This window comes from Oenanthe melanoleuca, chromosome 9 (genome assembly GCF_029582105.1).
Source record: "Oenanthe melanoleuca isolate GR-GAL-2019-014 chromosome 9, OMel1.0, whole genome shotgun sequence".
NCBI lineage: Eukaryota > Metazoa > Chordata > Aves > Passeriformes > Muscicapidae > Oenanthe > Oenanthe melanoleuca.
In genome coordinates, this window is record NC_079343.1 from 13,616,197 (window position 1) to 13,634,437 (window position 18,241).

The 18,241-nt window shown below is 47.5% G+C and overlaps 1 protein-coding gene across 5 annotated transcripts in view; it reads right to left on the reverse strand.

The window, feature by feature from the left end:
- VEPH1 (ventricular zone expressed PH domain containing 1) overlaps positions 1-18,241 on the reverse strand; it is a 58,667-nt gene that overhangs the window by 12,921 nt on the left and 27,505 nt on the right. For all 5 annotated transcript variants that reach the window (XM_056498434.1, XM_056498433.1, XM_056498430.1 and 2 more), the window contains 4 exons: positions 15,786-16,006; positions 10,629-10,838; positions 9,267-9,643; positions 665-804 (listed from right to left, as the gene is read on the reverse strand). In XM_056498434.1, coding sequence (XP_056354409.1) covers positions 665-804; positions 9,267-9,643; positions 10,629-10,838; positions 15,786-16,006 — 948 coding nt within the window. The remainder of the gene's footprint in view (positions 1-664; positions 805-9,266; positions 9,644-10,628; positions 10,839-15,785; positions 16,007-18,241) is intronic.

Here is an 18,241-nt window from a genome sequence, read left to right on the forward strand (position 1 = left end):
GCTGTTCCATCCACAGCATCCCTCACTTTATTTGGGATAAATCCTGGATGTTTCCAAGGCTGCCTTGGGATGGGATGAACTGAGTGAAAGGCTCTGTGTGTGTGAAGAAACTGAACATTGTATTTTAACTCAAACCCATCTGTTCCACCCTGGAGTGTGAATTTAGGGCTCTCTCTTATTTTCACACCATTTGTAACCTGTTAGGAAATTCCACACGTGCCCAAATACTGGGCTGTGCTTGGAAACAACATGAAACAGGAAAATCACTTGAGGGGTGGCAGAGCAGATTTACAAATCCTGCTCAGTCCAAACCTCTGCAGTGGGTTCTGCCCCTCCAACCCCCTCCTGCTGCTCCCCCAAAATCCCTGCCAGCTCCTGGCTGCTCCCAAGGCACCTGGGACTTGCTGGAAGTTTGACCTGAACAAGAATAATTTGGTTTTGATCCCACTTTTTCATCCCCAGGTTTTGTAATCTCCCCAAGCCAGTTTGAATTTGGGGTATTTAACAGAAATATAAAAACTTATAGAGCACAAAATAATTTCAGCCCAGCTGAACGAGTTTCTGAGGGATCACAAGGGTCACAAATAAGAGGGGAATTTAATGAGTTTAATTAAAATTCTTGTCCAGGTGCCACAGGAGCAGCCCTGGTTTGTGTGGCCCTCACCTGCTGGAACAGGAACATGATGTGGATCCAGAGGGGAGGCTGCTGGCTCACCAGGGTGAAGCTGGATTTGCTGTACAGGCAGTAGTGACCCTTCAGGGGACAGCTGAAGGACAGCCTGGCCACACAGCTTTGGAGAGTGTCTGCAAAGAAGTGCATGGAATATTGCAATCAGGGAATACTGAAATCAGGGGATACTGAAATAAAGGAATATTGAAATCAGGGAATATTGAAATAATGGAATATTGCAATCAGGGGGTACTGAAATCAGGGAATATTGAAATCAGGGAATACTGAAATCAGGGAATATTGCAATCAGGGAATACTGAAATAATGGAATATTGAAATAATGGAATATTGAAATAATGGAATATTGAAACCAGGGAATATTGAAATCAGGGAATATTGAAAACATGGAATATTGCATTCATGGAATATTGAAATAATGGAATATTGAAATAATGGAATATTGAAATAATGGAATATTGAATTCATGGAATATTGAAATAATGAAATATTGAAATAATGGAATATTGAATTCATGGAATATTGAATTCATGGAATATTGAATTCATGGAATATTGAAATAATGGAATATTGAATTCATGGAATATTGAAAACATGGAATATTGAAATCAGGGAACACTGAAATCATGTAATATTGCAATCAGGGAATACTGAAAATATGGAATACTGAAATCAGGGAATATTGCAATCATGCAATATTGAAATCAGCCTCAAACCAGAGAGAAAACTCAGTGCCCCTGTGGGGAAACATTCCACTCAGGATTTGGGGCACTCCTGCAGTCAGCAGGGCTCTGGTGTGTCTGCACCCTTAAAGGAGAGAAATTCAGAATTCAGAATCCAGGTCTGACCCCTTAACCCTTTACTGCCAATGCAGAAGGGGCAGCACACCCAGCCAGGCTGGTCAAAGCCTTTGTGCTTTCTCCTGTTTGGGATATCAAACCAGCAGAGCCATCAAGGCTGTGGATCCCTCATCCTTGTTTTAAAGTTTGCTGGAAAACCCCTTCCCTACCAGGCCCCAGCCACGTGGGGCTGACACTGGTGGGATCCCAGGGATGGTTTTAACTGGAAATGGAGCCCTTGAGATGCACAATTCTGCTTTTGCTGAATTTACAGATCATGGAATGGTTTGGGTTGGAAGGACCTTAAACCCCAAACCATCCCAAACCATCCCACCCCTGCCATGGCAGGGACACTCCCACTGTCCCAGTGTCCAGCCTGGCCCTGGGCACTGCAGGGATCCAGGGGCAGCCACAGCTGCTCTGGGCTCCTCTGCCAGGGAACAATTCCTGCCCAAAACCCCATGGGACCCAGGAATTCCAATATCCCACCATCCCTGCCCTCTGTCCATGTGAAGCCATTTCCTCAGCAGACCCAAACATCTTTGTCAAAGGATGATAAAATGGTTTCCCCTTGCAGCTTCTGGAAGGTTTGCTCCCAGCCTTGCAGCCATCTGGCCTCTCTGCAGCATTTCTGGCAGATTCCAACATCCCACTTTTGGATTTTCTGCATTTTCAGTGACAATCTGACCACTGACACTTCGTTCTGGCAACACATTCTTTGGTTCTCTGGTAAACTCATTGCTCACTTTTACATGAAATTCTGGATTTATCACATTTCCCTCCTGTGCATTCACATCTTGATTAGATGGCAAATGTTAAAGCCAAGCATTTCATGTTGTTGTTGGACACACAGGCTGCCTCTGCTCTCAGCCTCTCCTTGTCAGGAGATCCAGAAACCATCTCAGCTTAGTCACGTTTTCTCAAAAGTCACAACTCATTTTTCCAGTTAGGAGATTTTCTCTGAGCATTTCACCCCTTCTCCCCACAGTGACTCACCAGGACAGCAAGAGACTGAGTCACATCCCTGCATGGCTGCCCCATGAGCAACACACCCCAGCAGGGAAAATGGGGCATCAAGCCACTTCTCTTGGGTTAGTGACATCAAATCCACACTCTGGGATCACTGTTTATAGGGAAAACTCGAGTTTAGTTACCCAAACCCACTGGTCCTTACCCAAACCTGCTGATGTTCACTGTGACAGGGGTTTGGGAGCCAAAGGGGTTAATTAGAGCCTTCCTGGATCCTGGGGCACAGGAGAGCACACAGTGACATTTCCAAGGAGGCTGCTGACAGATGCTCTTCCAAACTGCAGACCCCTCACAGATGCTAAAAAAACCTTCACTGAAGCACTCAAGCAGAAATCCAGACTTGGCCTTGGGCCATGTGTGTGAAAAGTTGATGTTTGAGATGGGAAATGACTCTTAGCTAAAAATGACCCCAAACCAGGGTGAAGAGGAGCAGGCAGCTTGTCCTTCCTCTTCCCTGGAACACAGTCTTTATTCTTCCAGTTACAAAAATATGGATTGACCAAAAAACCTGGGAGCAGGAGGGGCAGGGCTGCAGCAAAAGTAAAATCATGTTTGGTGGGGTGGGAAGGACAGCCCTGAATGCTGCAGCATGAAAAAATGGCAAAGGATCCATGGAGAAACAGGAGCTCCTGGAAAAAGTGCTCAGCAAGGTTTTGTTGGGGACACTGAGGAGCACACAGAGGTGCCTGAGAGGATTTGTCTTTACAAATCAGCTGTGGGTCTACTGGTGATAAGGCTAGCAATGAGATAAAAGAAACAATGGGATGGATTCACTGATTGATGAATGGAAAAAGAGATTTGCCTTTGCAAACAAACTGCAGGTTTGCTGATAGATGAAATTGGATATTGGAAGATGAAAGGATCAATGGTGAAAAAACCATGAATTCTATAAGAATTAAAAATTAAAAGGGAGGGTTGTACTCATTTAATCCCTGCCATGGCAGGGACACCTCCCACTGTCCCAGGGGCTCCAAACCCAATGTCCAGCCTGGCCTGGGACATTTCCTGGGATCCAGGGGCAGCCACAGCTGCTCTGGGCACCCTCACAAGGAACAATTCCTTCCCAAAACCCCCTCCATCCCTGCCCTCTGGCAGTTTGATTGTGCTCTAGCAGTTTAAGACCATTTTCTCCTGTCCTTTCTTTCCCCTGTCCTTTCATCCTCCTCCTTCCTCAGCCTGGCCTGGCTGGCCAGGAGAGCCCAGGCAGCACCAGAAAAGGATTTTAAAGCATGAGAACACATGAAGAGCAGCACAGGACACAAACCCACCCCACACAGTCACCAAATGCCCCAAAGCCTGATCTAGACCCCAAGGAAAAGCTCCATCTCTCAGCCCAGCTCTTGCCTTCCACCAAGGGAATAAGCAGCTCGTTATTCCTACAGGAAACAAGGGAGTGGATGTTGCAATTTGAAAGTTCACAACAGAGTGGTTGTGCCTGGGGAAAAGGAACAAAATCTAACCAGAAGAATGTCAGCAGAGCTGTTTAATTGTTACCTATCCCAGCTTCACATGCTGGGCTGAACCAGGAGGGCACAGAGGCTCTGGGAACAATTAATGCATTATTTGATTTATGTTGGTAATCCTTTACTGTTCAATGAAATCTGTTAATAGGAGTAAAAGTATGCTCATAAATTTCCTAAATAGAATCAAACCCACACATAAACATGGAACCAATAAGAAATGGATGCAACTTTTAAAATTTTGGGTTTAAGCTTTTTCAGCCTCCTCATTTTCCTTTGCCTGACCTCTTCAGTTTGGGTTACAAAAAGTATGCAAGCAATAAATACCTTTATAGGAGGAGAGGGCAATTTTTAAAGCAAGCAGCTTCAAGAAATGCTGCTTTATGTTGTTTTTAACACTGCTAACTGTGTGCTGGGCAAGGTTTCACCTCCAGTGAGTTCCACCAGCACTAAGAGAAGGCAGAGCTGCAGTGGGGCACAGACTCCACATCCAAGGGGCAAAGGAGCCATAAAATCATCCCAGAATCACAGACTGGGATGGAAGGGCTGAATGCTCCTGTCTACCCCCTCTTCTTTCCCCTAGACCAGGCTGCTCCAAGCCCCATCCAAGTCCAAGTGCTCTGGGTGGTGCCACCAGGAGTGTCCCAGGTAAAGCTCACCTGGAGAGCAGCCTGAGCCCAGGGCAGGGTGAAGCCCCCAGGGCAGGGTGAAGCCCCCAGGATGTGTGTGAGGGCAGCCAGGGAAGGGCTGGTTGCATTCCCACCCTCTGCCTGTGGCTCTGGGATTTCCAGTGTGGGTCACCAGGAGCCCCCTGGCCATGCTGAGTGGTGGCACTGCCAGCCCCCTGCCCCCTCACCTCTGGGATGGGATGGGATGGGATGGGATGGGATGGGATGGGATGGGATGGGATGGGATGGGATGGGATGGGATGGGATGGGATGGGATGGGATGGAACACCAGCTGCTGTTTGCTGTGAGCTCTCCTGAGCCCCCAGCCCTGTGATCCCACTGCAGGACCCCAGCCCCATCTGTTCCCAATCAGCCTGGGGCTGATGGAATGCTGGAGCTGCTCAGGCCAGAGCAGGGGTGAGCACTGCAGGGGAGCAATGAGCTTTTCCATCTGGTCCCCATTAGCCCCCAGTACCACATAAAACATAATAACAACCACATTGGGGGCTGCAACCTGCTCCCCCTGCTGCCTCCTCCCCCCAGCAATGCTCACTGCAAGGATTTCCTCCTGCATGGCACCCAGGAGCCAGCAGCCACTGCTGCAAAAGGATTTCTGATTTTTTTTTTTTTGTTGGATGGCCTCAGTGAGGGGGAAGTGATTCCCTGAGCTCCCAGGGCTTTCAAAAGGAGATGGCAAATCCTTCAGCATCCTTGACACACAGATATTACCAAGTGCTTTCTTTCCAGCAGCTCACTCCACATTCAAAGCTCTGAGCATTAATGGTGGCTTTTTTTATCCAAATTACCTGAAAATGGAGCAGAACTACAGCAGAAAACAAGGGCCTGTCCTTGTTACAGCCAAACCCTGGATGCTGTGGCTGTTCCCAAAGCAGCTCTGGCAGGTCTTGACACCAAAAACCACAGAACCACCCCAGAACCTGCAGGGGTTGGGGTTGGAAGGGTCTGGGCAGCTGCCACCAGCAACACCCTGGGGAACAGAGGATCCCAACCCATCCCAAAAAATATGGGCTGAGGAAAACTCTGCTGAGCTCCAGGAAAACTGAAGAGCCTGACAGATATGGTGGCTTGTTATTCTCCTTTCTTTTAAGGAAAAGTTCCCCAGGGTTAAGAGGCTTTAAGTGATGTTAAAAAATGCCTCAAATTGCTTCATGTATGTGAGAGATGTGGGTCAGGGCACAAGGCTTCAGACTAAGCAGGAACTGAACCAATAAATGGATTTTTGTGGGTTTGGGTTCCTTCTTTCTGCCCCAGCTCAAATCCCCTGTCTGACTGCAGTGTTATTCCAAAAAACCTCCTTTATGCACATGAGTCTGGTGTTGCAGCCTGTGTGCTCTTAGCCCTTTCCTTTAGGATAAAACCTTCTGGCCAAGAGCCCAGCCCTGCTCCTGCTGCAGGATCATCACCCCATTCACAGCTCTCCCCTGCCCAAGGCACAGCCAAAAACAGGAAATTTTAAACAACCATGGCAATTTTTCAAGGTCTGCATGAGGCATCTTCAAACTGTCACAGGCAGTTCATGGATCCACCCTGACACTCCTTAACCTGCAGCCCTTCCCAGCTGTAAAATCTGACACTCCAGTTAATATTGCATCCACATGGACATGGAATATAAATTGAATGAGCTTAGAAGTCAACAAGGAGCCTGCAAATCACACCCTGTAAAGCAGAAATACTCAGTGAGGGGTAAGACCTACACAGCAAACATCTGACTCAAGAGCAAAAAAAGCCAATTTGCAAATCACAGACAATTTAACAGAGCAGAGGTGCCTATTTTGTGTGTTTTGAACTCTCCTCTGACAACTTCATTGTGTTCTCTCCAGCACCTGGATCAGGGCAGACACTCAGTTAATCCTCCCAGTCACTCCTGATATTGCAAATCTCTTTTCCTGGCTGCAGTCCATTTATCTCCACATGGAAATCTCTGATTTTCCTCTGCAGCCACTCCTATCATTTATCCTTCAAGCTCTAATTAATGCAGGTAATCCCAGAATGGTTTGGGGTGGAAGGGAGCTCACAGCATCTCCAGCTCCTGGCCAGGGACACCTTCCCCTGTGCCATTAGTGGCCAGGTCTGAGGGGTCTTACAGGAAAATTGGGATATTCCTGTCTTTATATATATATTTATTTAATATTTGTATATTGTTATATATTTTCCTGTATTTTTAATATTTTTATATATTTTCCTGCATTTTTTATATTTTTATATATTTTCCTGTATTTTTAATATTTTATATATTTTTCTGTATTTTTTAGATTTTTTCTATATTTTCCCTTTTTTTATATATATATTTTTATATATTTCTGTCCTCACCAGCACTTCCCCTTTTGGAGGAGCCCCCAGCCTGGGGTTAAGCCATGAGGAATTCACCCTGGCTGCCCCAGCTCAGACATCACCAGAAATGCAAGCAGGGGTGGAATTCTGGTTAAAAGAGCAGAATTTGGTCCAACACCCCTTGGAAATTCCTCTAAGTGCCATTAACACCCTGCTGACCCCCAGAAATGCCACTTGAAATGCCAGGAAATGAGCAGGGAAAGGAAAGGTTGGGAAATGTGCACTCACATTTTGCCACTTTTTCCTTCAAATACTCTGTGCCATGAGGGCTTGCTCTGGAATTTTTATCTTTTCATCTCTTCCATGTCTCACACATTGAATTTCCAGTTCAAGTCTCCCACACAGCCAACAGAAAATCAGCCAACTGTGTTTGCTCATGTTTTCTAATCGGGTTTTTTCTGCTGAACACGTTGGTGAAATGTAAAACACGCCTTGGGGTGGGCCCTGCTGGGTTTGGGGATCTCTGAAGTGCAATAACTGCAGGTTTTTGGAGAGGTTTATGCAATATCTGGAATATTAACAGAGCTGTCCCCTGTGGAATGAGCAGGGCTGCATTTCTTCAACAGATTTAGAACGAGCCCCATAAATCTCTGCTCTGCACGTGTGTCCCTGCTCAAGGAATTTCCCTAGGAATGCCAGTTGAGGATTTTCAGGAAATTACAATAGTTTGAATGAATTTAGAAATAGTCACATGCCTAGGATGTATCATAAGAGGTATTGCAGAAAGGAAACTGAGCAATACATTAAAAAATATTCAATATATGGGATTTCATTAATGTGGGGTCAGAGCACTCAGCACTTCAAAAGCCACATTGCTCACTCTCATGTTTTCACTGCAATTTTATGAATATAAGTTTCATCCTTAATTCTACCAAACAACTATTCAACTACTAAACTGGAATTTATGGTATTTAGGAAATTCTTCTGAAACATAAGCTTTTAAAATATATATAAAGAATTATATCCCTTTTATGAGTGGAAACTGATTTTCCACTTCTTCACCACTGAGAAAGGAAATAAATAAATCTTTTATCAACCTCAGTTGATGCTTGTTGGAGCTGAAGTGATGCTGTATGAGAAGGTGATGTTTGAAGTGAGTGGAAATTTAATTTGTTAAATTGAATTTAATTTAATTGATTGAGCAGCTGCTCTTTGGGATCAGCATGGCACATGGCAGGGCTGGGCTCATGGCCACCACTGAGGGGTTGGATCACCCAAATTCACCTCAAAGGGAAGAAGCAGGAGGATCCCAGCCCAAACCAACCAAACCCAACCCAGATCAACCAAACCCAACCCAACCCAGATCAACTAAACCCAACCCAACCCAGATCAACCAAACCCAACCCAGATCAACCAAACCCAACCCAACTCAACCCAACCCAGATCAACCAAACCCAACCCAGCCCAGCCCAACCCAACTCATCCATCCCAGCCCAATCCAATCCAACCAAACCCAACCCAACCCAGCCCAGATCAACCAAACTCAACCCAACCCAACCCAAACCAACCCAACCAAACTCAACCCAACCCAACCCAACCCAAACCAACCCAACCAAACCCAACCCAGATCAACCAAACTCAACCCAACCCAGCCAAACTCAGCCCAAACCAGCACAGCCCAACCCAGATCAACCAAACCCAACCAAATCCAACCCAACCCAACCCCACCCAACCCAGCCCAGCCCAGCCCAACCCAAGCAAACCAAACCCAGCCCAACCCAACCCAGCCCAACCCAACCCAATCCAGCCCAACCCAACCCAGCCCAACCCAACTCAATCCAGCCCATTTTAACTCAGCCCAACTCAGCCCATCCCAACCAAACCCAGCCCAACCCAGCTCATCCATCCCAGCCCAACCCAACCCAATGCAACTCATCCATCCCATCCCATCCCATCCCATCCCATCCCATCCCATCCCATCCCATCCCATCCCATCCCATCCCATCCCATCCCATCCCATCCCATCCCATCCCATCCCATCCCATCCCATCCCATCCCATCCCATCCCATCCCATCCCATCCCATCCCAGCCCATCCCAGCCCAGCCCAGCCCAGCCCAGCCCAGCCCAGCCCAGCCCAGCCCAGCCCAGCCCAGCCATTTGGGAAAGGCTGTTTTCTAGGGCTGCTGTTGCTCCCTGCCTGTGCTGGAGGGTCTTTGCTCCCCTTCTCCTGAGCCCTGAGGGGAGCCTGGCTGGGTGCTCAGCTTCTTGGGAGGGCTCACCCCACTTACCTTCGATCACACACTGCTCAGGGATGGGAATCCTCCTGCCCATCTCCATCACAAACTCCTTGACTTTGCCCAGGTTTTCCTTCAGGTGCAGGTACAGCTTGTCCTGGTGCTGCTCAGCTGCTGGGGCTGCCCCTGCCCTGCCCTGCCCGGCCTTTTCCAGGCTCTGCTCTGGCTCATCGGCTGCCTGGGGGAGATCAGCACTGGGGTGTGAAATCCCTGCTCCAGGAGGGAGCCCAAAAGGCTCCTTCTCGTGCTCCTGGCTGAGGTAGAGCTCGGAGAAGGAGATTCCAGCAGGGATGTCCCCGTTCTCCTCGTCCTGCCCTCCCTCCGAGCTCAGCCCCTTCATCCTGAGCGCGTGCAGGGCCAGGCTCTTGGACCTGAGGGGAGGCAGCAAGGGAAAAAGGGTTTGGAATAGAGGCAGGGCACAAAAACACCCCAAAACCTGCCCTCACTGAGCCAGGGGCAAGAACCTTCTGGGGAATCTGCATTTCAAAAGCCAAGCTCAAGCCACGGCTTTAATAAGCAAATAAAATGAAATAATATCCAAATGATACCCACACATCCCAACATCTGCCTCAGGGGGGGCGAGGCAGCCCCTCTGCAGGGATCTGATAACCTTGGGGGTGCATGGCTGCTTTAGCAACCACAGCATAAAAATGCCAGGCACAGAATCCCCTGAGCCAGGAGCTCCAGCTCCTCCTGCCCTGGCTCCCTGCTGGGGATGGAGGGGAGCAAAGGGGGCACAAGGGGCTGAAAGGGCAAATCCTGGGGCAGGGAGAGCAGAAATCAGTGTGGGGCCTGAGGAGCCTGTGGGTCACACTGCTGTCATTGATAAATATTGGTAAATATTGGTAAATATTGGTAAATATTGGTAAATATTGGTAAATATTGGTAAATACTGATAAATATTGATAAATATTGTGTTGATGATAACACCCCAGAAAAGCTCTCAGGACCTTCCCTTCTGTGATATCTCAATGCAGATGTTTTCCTGCCCTTTTTGCTGCTTTAGGGCACAGAAAAGATGAAATGGGTTTCCCAGGGAAGCTGTGGCTGCCCCTGGGTCCCTGGCAGTGCCCCAGGCCAGGCTGGACATTGGGGTTGGAGCCCTTGGGACAGTGGGAGGTGTCCCCATGGCAGGGGTGCCAATTTCAGGTCCCTCCCAACCCAAACCATTCAGTGATTCTGGGAATTTAGAAAGATTTCATCCAGCCCTTAAATTCATAGATGTAAAAATTGGTTAAAATTCGGTTTGTGCTGCCTGTGGGTATCACATGAGGAGACCAAACCCTCCATGTTTGGATACATTTTCCTGACAAAGCTGATCTCCCTGAACCCCTCACACATTTTCCAGAGCCATACCTGTTAAACCTCATATCCTTCCTTTCTTCTTTAGAAACCTGGCCCAGGCTGTATCTCCTCACTGAGCCAGGGGTGCTGCTGTCCACGTTTATTTTCTCTTCAAAAGCCTGGATTTTAACTTGCAGCTTTTCATCTTCTTCACTGCCATTCACCACAGATTTTAAATCATCCAGGGGTACAGGACATTCTGCCTCAGGGCTGTTTTCCACCCTGAGGAAGCAGAAAACAGAGGTTTAACCCTGGCACTCTGTGCTCATTGTGCTGTCTCTGCCTGGGACTGGTGGTTTGGGTCTGGTAAAATAATTATGTTTAAAAAGAAATTCCCTGAGATTATCTTCAGGAACATCTTCTAGATTGATTGATTGTCAATCTACATCAGAAACATTGAACATCTCTGACAACCCTGGATTAGAAACTTGCCAAGCACCAGCAAATCACAACTCTGTCCCTGATAGTCAGAAGTTTTTCATCTGAACTCAAACCATTCTCTCAAAATTGCTAAACACTGACTTATTGCATTATTCTCACAAAGCAAAAGTCAAGCTATTTGCAGACTTTATAGAATTCTGTGGTTTTAAAGCTTTGACCAAAGTACATGCAGTTCTTACTAAATTATTGCACTCTGAGAAAGAAAAATTCCTTTTAAAACTCAGGAAAACTTCTGAGCAATGTGACTCCAGCTCAGCAAAGGGAAAATGAAGAGTTAAAATGAACTTGTAGGACTGCAGAGCAAGTAGTTTTGATTTGGATTTGTTTTGTTTGCCTTAAAATCCCAGAATCAGAGAATCATGGAATGGTTTGGGTAACTTTCAAATAAATGGAAGGGAAGCTGTTGGTCTTACAGCACCAAAAGAAAAATCTGCTGGAAAATACTCTGTTTTAAAAAATGGCTTTTTCTGGGTTCCTTCATTGCTCAGAGCCTGCAGAGACACTCAGCTCCAAATATTTGCTGGAAATCTGAATTTTGAGTATTTTTCCTCTGCCTTGAAGATGCTGCAGCAGCAGCAGGACTGGATTTCCCAGGGACCAACAGCAAGAGCATCACTGCTGCTTCCTCTGCCTCTCCTGCTGGGGTGATCCCATCTCAGTCCTGCAAGCTGGGAGGAACTGGCACAAAAAATCATGGAGACAGCACAAAGCAAGCAGGGATCCTTGGAGAATCAAGGGGGATTGGGAACTATTTCCTTTTTAAACTCTACCCACAGCCCTAAAACCAGTTTGTTATGCTTCTGACTATTTCTCTGCTTCATTTTCTTTTTTTTTTCCCCCAATGAACAAACATCTGAATAGCTAAATCTGTAAAACATGGACACATAAAACCACAAACGAGGGGTTTAACAAAGCTGCAGAGTCTCACGAGTCACAGCGGGGGAGCCCATTAAAAACTCCCCAAACTGCAAATTACCAATTGTAAAAAGCCAGGTTTTTCAAAAACAACCAGAAATGAGGCATCACAAAATGCACTTTTTCACTTGTTTTGATAAAGGCAGCTCGGGGTATTTCTCAGGGGAGCTGGCAAGTTTTGTCTTGCTTTGTTTTGAATTCAAGCAAGATCTCATAATATATTAACACTGAGGAGCACTTGGAAAATATTCTTCTGTAATAAAGACCCTTGATGTGACCTTTCCTAACAGATCTTTCTGGGGATGTAGGACAAGATTTAATTTATTGGAAAGCAGTCAGGGCTCCCAACACTGCTGCCATTGTGGGAGCTGAGCTGGAAGGAAAACTTCTGTTCCCTGAGTAAATATGGGCAAAGCCTCAGGACACAGAGAGGGGATTGATGGACTGATGGCCTTTGGGAGTGACAGACCCCAACCTGGGAGTTTTGGTGATGCTTGGAATTAAAAATGGGGTTTCAAACAGCACCTCTTTGTCCAGCCTCCTCCTGCTGAGCTCCCACGGCTTTGTGAAGGGAATGCAAGGAAATACTTCTCATAAAGAATCAAAAAATTGTTCTGGCTGGAAAAGCAACGTGGATGAATCCTGTTCTACATGTGTAGAGCAGAAAAAAGTCACTCCTGGGGTGTGGAGGGTGGGCTCCTCCAGCCACCACCTCATTTTTGCCCCTTTGGTGCCAGGATTTCCCAGTGGGAAGCAGAGGAGCCCCAGGAGCTCTGCTGAGCACCAGCCTCGTGTCACAGCAGCTCCTGGGGGAGCCCAAACCACAAAACCCCACAAAAACCTCGGTGAGGGCTCCATCCCACCCCACTGGGGCTCCTGGCAGCCCCTCCAGCCCCATCAAGCCCAGCATTGTCTGCAGCCCTGCCAGAGGCACTGCTGCATTGCTGAGGCTGCTCCAGCAGGATCGCTTTACACCCGGCTGGAGGAGGATGCACGAGCTCACAATGCCAAAAACTGTGCCTGTGGCAATACTGAACAAGTTTGGGCCATGCCTGAACAATCCAGGCCTTGGTCTGTATTGTATGCACCAGCCAAACTGTATTTAGCTGTTTTTCTCCATATTTTGCTGCCAGTATAAAACAACTCCAAGCAGCCACAGCACTGGCAGGAGCAGCTCTGGTGCAGCCTCTCATGCTCAGTCCTTACAATGAGGACTCTGAAGTTTCCTTTCCCTTTAATTGACCACTCTGCCCCTCTGGGTTGGACAAGTCCATTAAAACCCTGAATATGTTATTTAAAAGGCCCTCTGGGACTGAAGAACTTGCATTTTTTGGGACAGTAAGGAGCAGCAGAGCATGGCCTGGTTTTAATTACACTCCCCAGTCCCTGCATGTAAAACTCCCTGTGTCAAACACCCCTGGAGCAGCCATGGCTCTGCAGAAATCAGCTTCCCCTGTACACACAGGGGCTGGGAGGAGTGGTTGTAATTCAGGCACAGTTCAGTCCTGGTTTCCTCTCACAGCACAAACACCCTGGGCTGCTCTTCAGCTCAGGGGCTGCAGCAGCTGCAGAGCTGGGAGAGCATTTCCACCTCCACATCTGGGCTGCTCCCACTTCCATCCCCAAGTCAAAATCAACTCAGCTCAAACCAGCAGAGAAATCTCATTCAGCCCTGATTGAGCTGAGACTCTGCTTGATGCAGGCCTGGAATGTAAAACCAAAGGGATAAAAACTGAAAAAGCAGCTTTTGCTGTGATCTCTCACAGCCACGTTGAGATAACAAAGGCACAGGGGGCTGGGGAGGGAATGGAATTTAAAATTAATAAAGAAATAAATAAAATCAAGGAGCAGAAAGAGAAAATCATCTGTAAGCACACTCACACAGACAAGGAAGCTTCTACACTTCAGCCAGTCTTAACAAAGAGAATTTTAGAGACAAACAGCCAGATTTTGATGAAAACCTTGCCTTTAACTATTTTTTTAGCAGCTCTAGAGATGAATGTTAAGCACAGAATGTAATAAGGAATAGGAATATCATGGCATTTTCAGTAATTTAAAGTAATTTTTAAATAATTTTAAGTAATTTTTAAATAATCACAATATCAAAGTAATTTTTCAGCCATAAATGGAGGGACCACAATGGGCTGTGAATTCTGAGGGCTGATTTCTGCTGAGGTTCTGCCACCAGGTGAAGCTTGGATATTTCTCACAGCCTCACAGTCAGAGGAGGGGCTCAGTCTGGGTTCCTCTTCTTTTTCATTTTTACCTCTCTCCAGGACACCAATTTTTTATTTCTCCACTGACCTCACTGTTTTGGCTCCACTGCTCCCAGTCTGGCTCCAGGGCTGGCCTTCACCCTTATAAGATTTTCTAACATCTGTATTCCATTTTTTCAAAGAATCACTACTCCTCTGTGCTCCCTGACCTCCTGCAGTATAGACAATCTAATTATGAGTCTCTCACTAATTAGAAGTGACTGCCACCCTGTATTTAAATAACATTTCTGTCCTCACCATGATGAACATCCCAATGCTTTAACCTTGGGATGCACAGTCAGAAGCAGCTGAGTGAGCAGAAATCTCTCTGTGGATGCTTCAGAGATTTATCTCAGACTTTTTTTGGACAAATCTCCATCAGGGAGCAACGCCAGCCATTGTTCTCATCACCCTCAGTGGGCATTTTCTAGAATAAACTCAGTGATAATTGTGAGGCCTGACTTCACTGATTTATTTTTAACTGAGGCTTTTTAGCTTGCTCGAGTCTGCTTATCTGAGGCAAGGCTTTCTTCATGGCAATGGGAGGATATTTAATGGGAATTTTAATCCTAAAGAGGTTACCTGGGACAGAGGCTGGGCAGAGCTAAAGGAATAAAGCAGGGATTTATTAAAGGCCTTCAAAGGATTCACCTTGGGCAGTGCAAGAGCCCAAATGTGGCTCTACCTAAGATGGACCCAAGATGGACCCTAGTCATGAGTTTTCACACTTTTATTAGTGTGGATTATATGTAATAATATATATTACATCTTGGGGTCCACTGTCCAATCCCAGCTCCAGGCTCTGCAGTCCCACCCTCCCAGATTCTCTCCTCCATTCTCTCTGGTTGCACTTTTTGGGGCTGGAGCTGCAGCGTGTCCTTGGTTCTGGGTTGGACAAGGATTGTTGTGTGTGCCTGAGCTGGGAGGAGAACTTGGGACATTTATATGGAGCTCAGAGTTCTACATCAGCCCAGTACAGAATCTGGAAATATGCAAGCTAAGGGTGCAGGCACAGCAGAGCCCAGGGCAGGGCTGGGTTGGGGTTGGGTTTGGGATTGGGTTTGGGGCTGGGCGTGGGTTTGAGATTGGATTTGGGGTTGAGTTGGGTTAGAGGTTGGGTTTGAGATTTGGGTTTGGGTTGGGTTTGGGGTTGGGGTTGAGTTGGGTTTGGGGCTAGGTTTGATGTTGGGTTTGGGGTTGTTTGGTTTGGGATTGGGTTTGAGTTTGGGTTTGGGGCTGGGGTTGGGTTTGGGGTTGAGTTGGTTTTGGGGTTAGGGCTGGGTTGGGGTTGGGTTTGGTGTTGGGTTTGGGGTTGAGGTTTGGGGTTGGGGCTGAGTTTGGGTTTGGGGTTTGGGTTGGGTTTTGGCCTGGGTTTGAGTTTGGGTTTGGGGCTGGGGTTGGATTTGGGTTTGGGGCTGGGTTTGAGTTTGGGTTTGGATTTGAGGTTTGGGGTTGGGTTGGGGGCTGGTTTTAGGTTTGGGGCTGGGGTTGGGACTGGATTTGGGGTTGGATTTGGGTTTGGGGCTGGCTTTGTGTTTGTGTTAGGTTTGGTCAGTACCTGGCTGCGGCCGCCCCGTCGCGCTCCAGCTGCCGCGCCAGCAGCCGGGCGATGGCAGAGAAGCTGTTGCTCATCCGATAGATGTCCCTGCTCTGGGAGCCCAGGATGCTGCAGAAGCTGTCGGTGAGGCTCTTGATCTCCAGCAGGAGCAGGTGGTGGAAGGAGTGCTCCATGCTGGCCAGCTGGCTCACCAGGTACAGCAGGGACGTCCTGGCTCGCTCCTGGCAGCGTGGGGAGAGGAGCAGGGGCTGAGCAGGGCAGGGAGTGGCACCAGGGTGTGCTGTGTGTGCTCCTCTGAGCACTGCCCTGGAACTGGCTGCCCCAAAAACAGTTTATTTGTGCTTACACTGAAGTGACTCTGTTCCTCTGGTGTTACCTAACCCAGCCCAGCTCAGGACGTGTTGTCTCCTCCTCAGACCTGAGCCAGATCCCTGAAGGCTTTTCACAGAATTCACAGAATCACAGAATCACAGAATCACAGAATTTTGGGTTGGAAGAGACCTTCAAGATCAAGTCCAACCCAGCCCTAACACCTCAACTAACCCACGGCACCAAGAGCCCATCCAGTCTGTTTTTAAACACATCCAGGGGTGGTGACTGCACCACCTCCCTGTGCACACCATCCCAGTACTTTATCAATTTTCATTACAAACCTTTTCCTAATATCCAGCCTGTATCTCCCCTGGCACAGCTCAAGGCTGTGCCTTCTGGTTCTGTCAGTGCTGCCTTTAAGGGCCCTGCATGGTTCTGGGTTGTAGATCAGCCTGGCTCAGTGGCTCCTCTTCCACCTCTATCAGTCTGGCTCAGCCACTTCATAAAACCAGAGAATGGTTTCATGCAGTCCCACCCCTGCTTCCACAGGCTGCTCCAAGCCCCCCCAGCACCTCCAGGGGTGGGGAACAGCCTGGATGTGAACACCTCCAGATTAGAGCTCCTCTGTTATAGTTGTCCTAATCAGATTGGGTTCCACAGTCCTGAAAACACCCAAGTGGGAAAAGCAGAGGAAAAACCAGTGATTAACTCAGGAACTCCCATCAGATCCTTCACTGGGGGAATCCTTTAACTCAGGGAAGCCCACTTGGTGCTCAGCAGATGGAAACAAACTGGGAGATGTTTGGATTTCAGCCTGTGCTGAAACACAAACAAAGGCAAACACCAGCAGCTTTCTGCTTCCCAAGGACCAGCTCATGTGCCACGTGCTCTGCACTCTGCAGGGTCCCAGCCCCATTTCCTCCTCTCCTCTCTCATAACCAGAGAGCAAAATCTGCTGGAATTCTGACTCCAGACCCAGCTGGGCTGTAAAAACACCCAGCAGACTTTGGCAGGACCTGGCCCCAGCATCACAGGCGAGGCTTTTTCTGCAGAGCAAGGCAAGGTGAGGGAAGGAAAAGCAGCTCTGCAGCCTCGTGCCACGGCAGGGACACGTGGGAAGAGTGGATCAAACAAACTCCATCCCTTCAGCCACGTGGGGAAAACTCCAGCTGCACCCTGGGCTGCAGCTTTTTCCTCAATGGCTTGAGCAAGGTTGACTTTTTGGTGCACAGTCACTCATTTATTTGAAAGCTGATCCTTCCTCCAGGAGATAAACAGAGGCTCAATTAACATTTAAAACACATTTTTGTTTTCTAAACAAACTGTGCAGCAGACTAAATGGAGGAGCAGTTTTGACCATTTTCCTGTCACTTTGATCCAGCTGGAGAAGCTCCAGCCATGCTGAAATGCTGCTACTCGCCTGGAGTGAGGTAAAAGAACAATAAACTTGCCTGGGTAACATAATATGTAACTGTTCCACAAAACAAAATTAAAGCAAAATAGCTCCACATGAAAGCAGCCCTTATCCCTGCCACAATTCTTATCCCAAATGTTTCCCAAAGCCTGTTTGGATGCACATAACCCCTTGTTATTTCAGCAGTGCCTGCTTGATGGATTCGTGTATTTTCTCATAAGCAGCCCTTACATTTTATGGCATTACATCTGCCAGAAGGTGAAGAGCTAAAGCAATGAGGTGTGGCAAAGTGTTGTGCCTCTTTTCTTAAAAACAGGTTCTTTTTTTAAAAACAAAAAGATCACAAGGCTTTCAGAAATAACTCCAACTCCCAGGTGGTTCAAAACATAGGGGAAAAAATAAAGTGTCCCATTGCCCATTTTCATTTGCACAAATTTATGGTTAAGGGACAAATTCTGATTTCATCTTGCCCCCTGAGAGTGTGTGATGTGTATAAACAAGGGGCAACCTTTCCAATCCAGAGCTCTCCCCTCTCCCTGGAAGCACAAGAGGCTTTTTCCAGGAGCCAGCAAGGATTTGCTGCTCAGATCCACAGTCTCAGCCACCAAGGGCCAAGCTTCAATCCTTGCCACCTCTTTTTGCCAGGCAAGCCTTCCAGTGAAATAAAACATCAACAAACCAAACTCCAGCAGTGCCAGTGATGCCTCCTTGCCTGCTTGCTTTGCTTGGC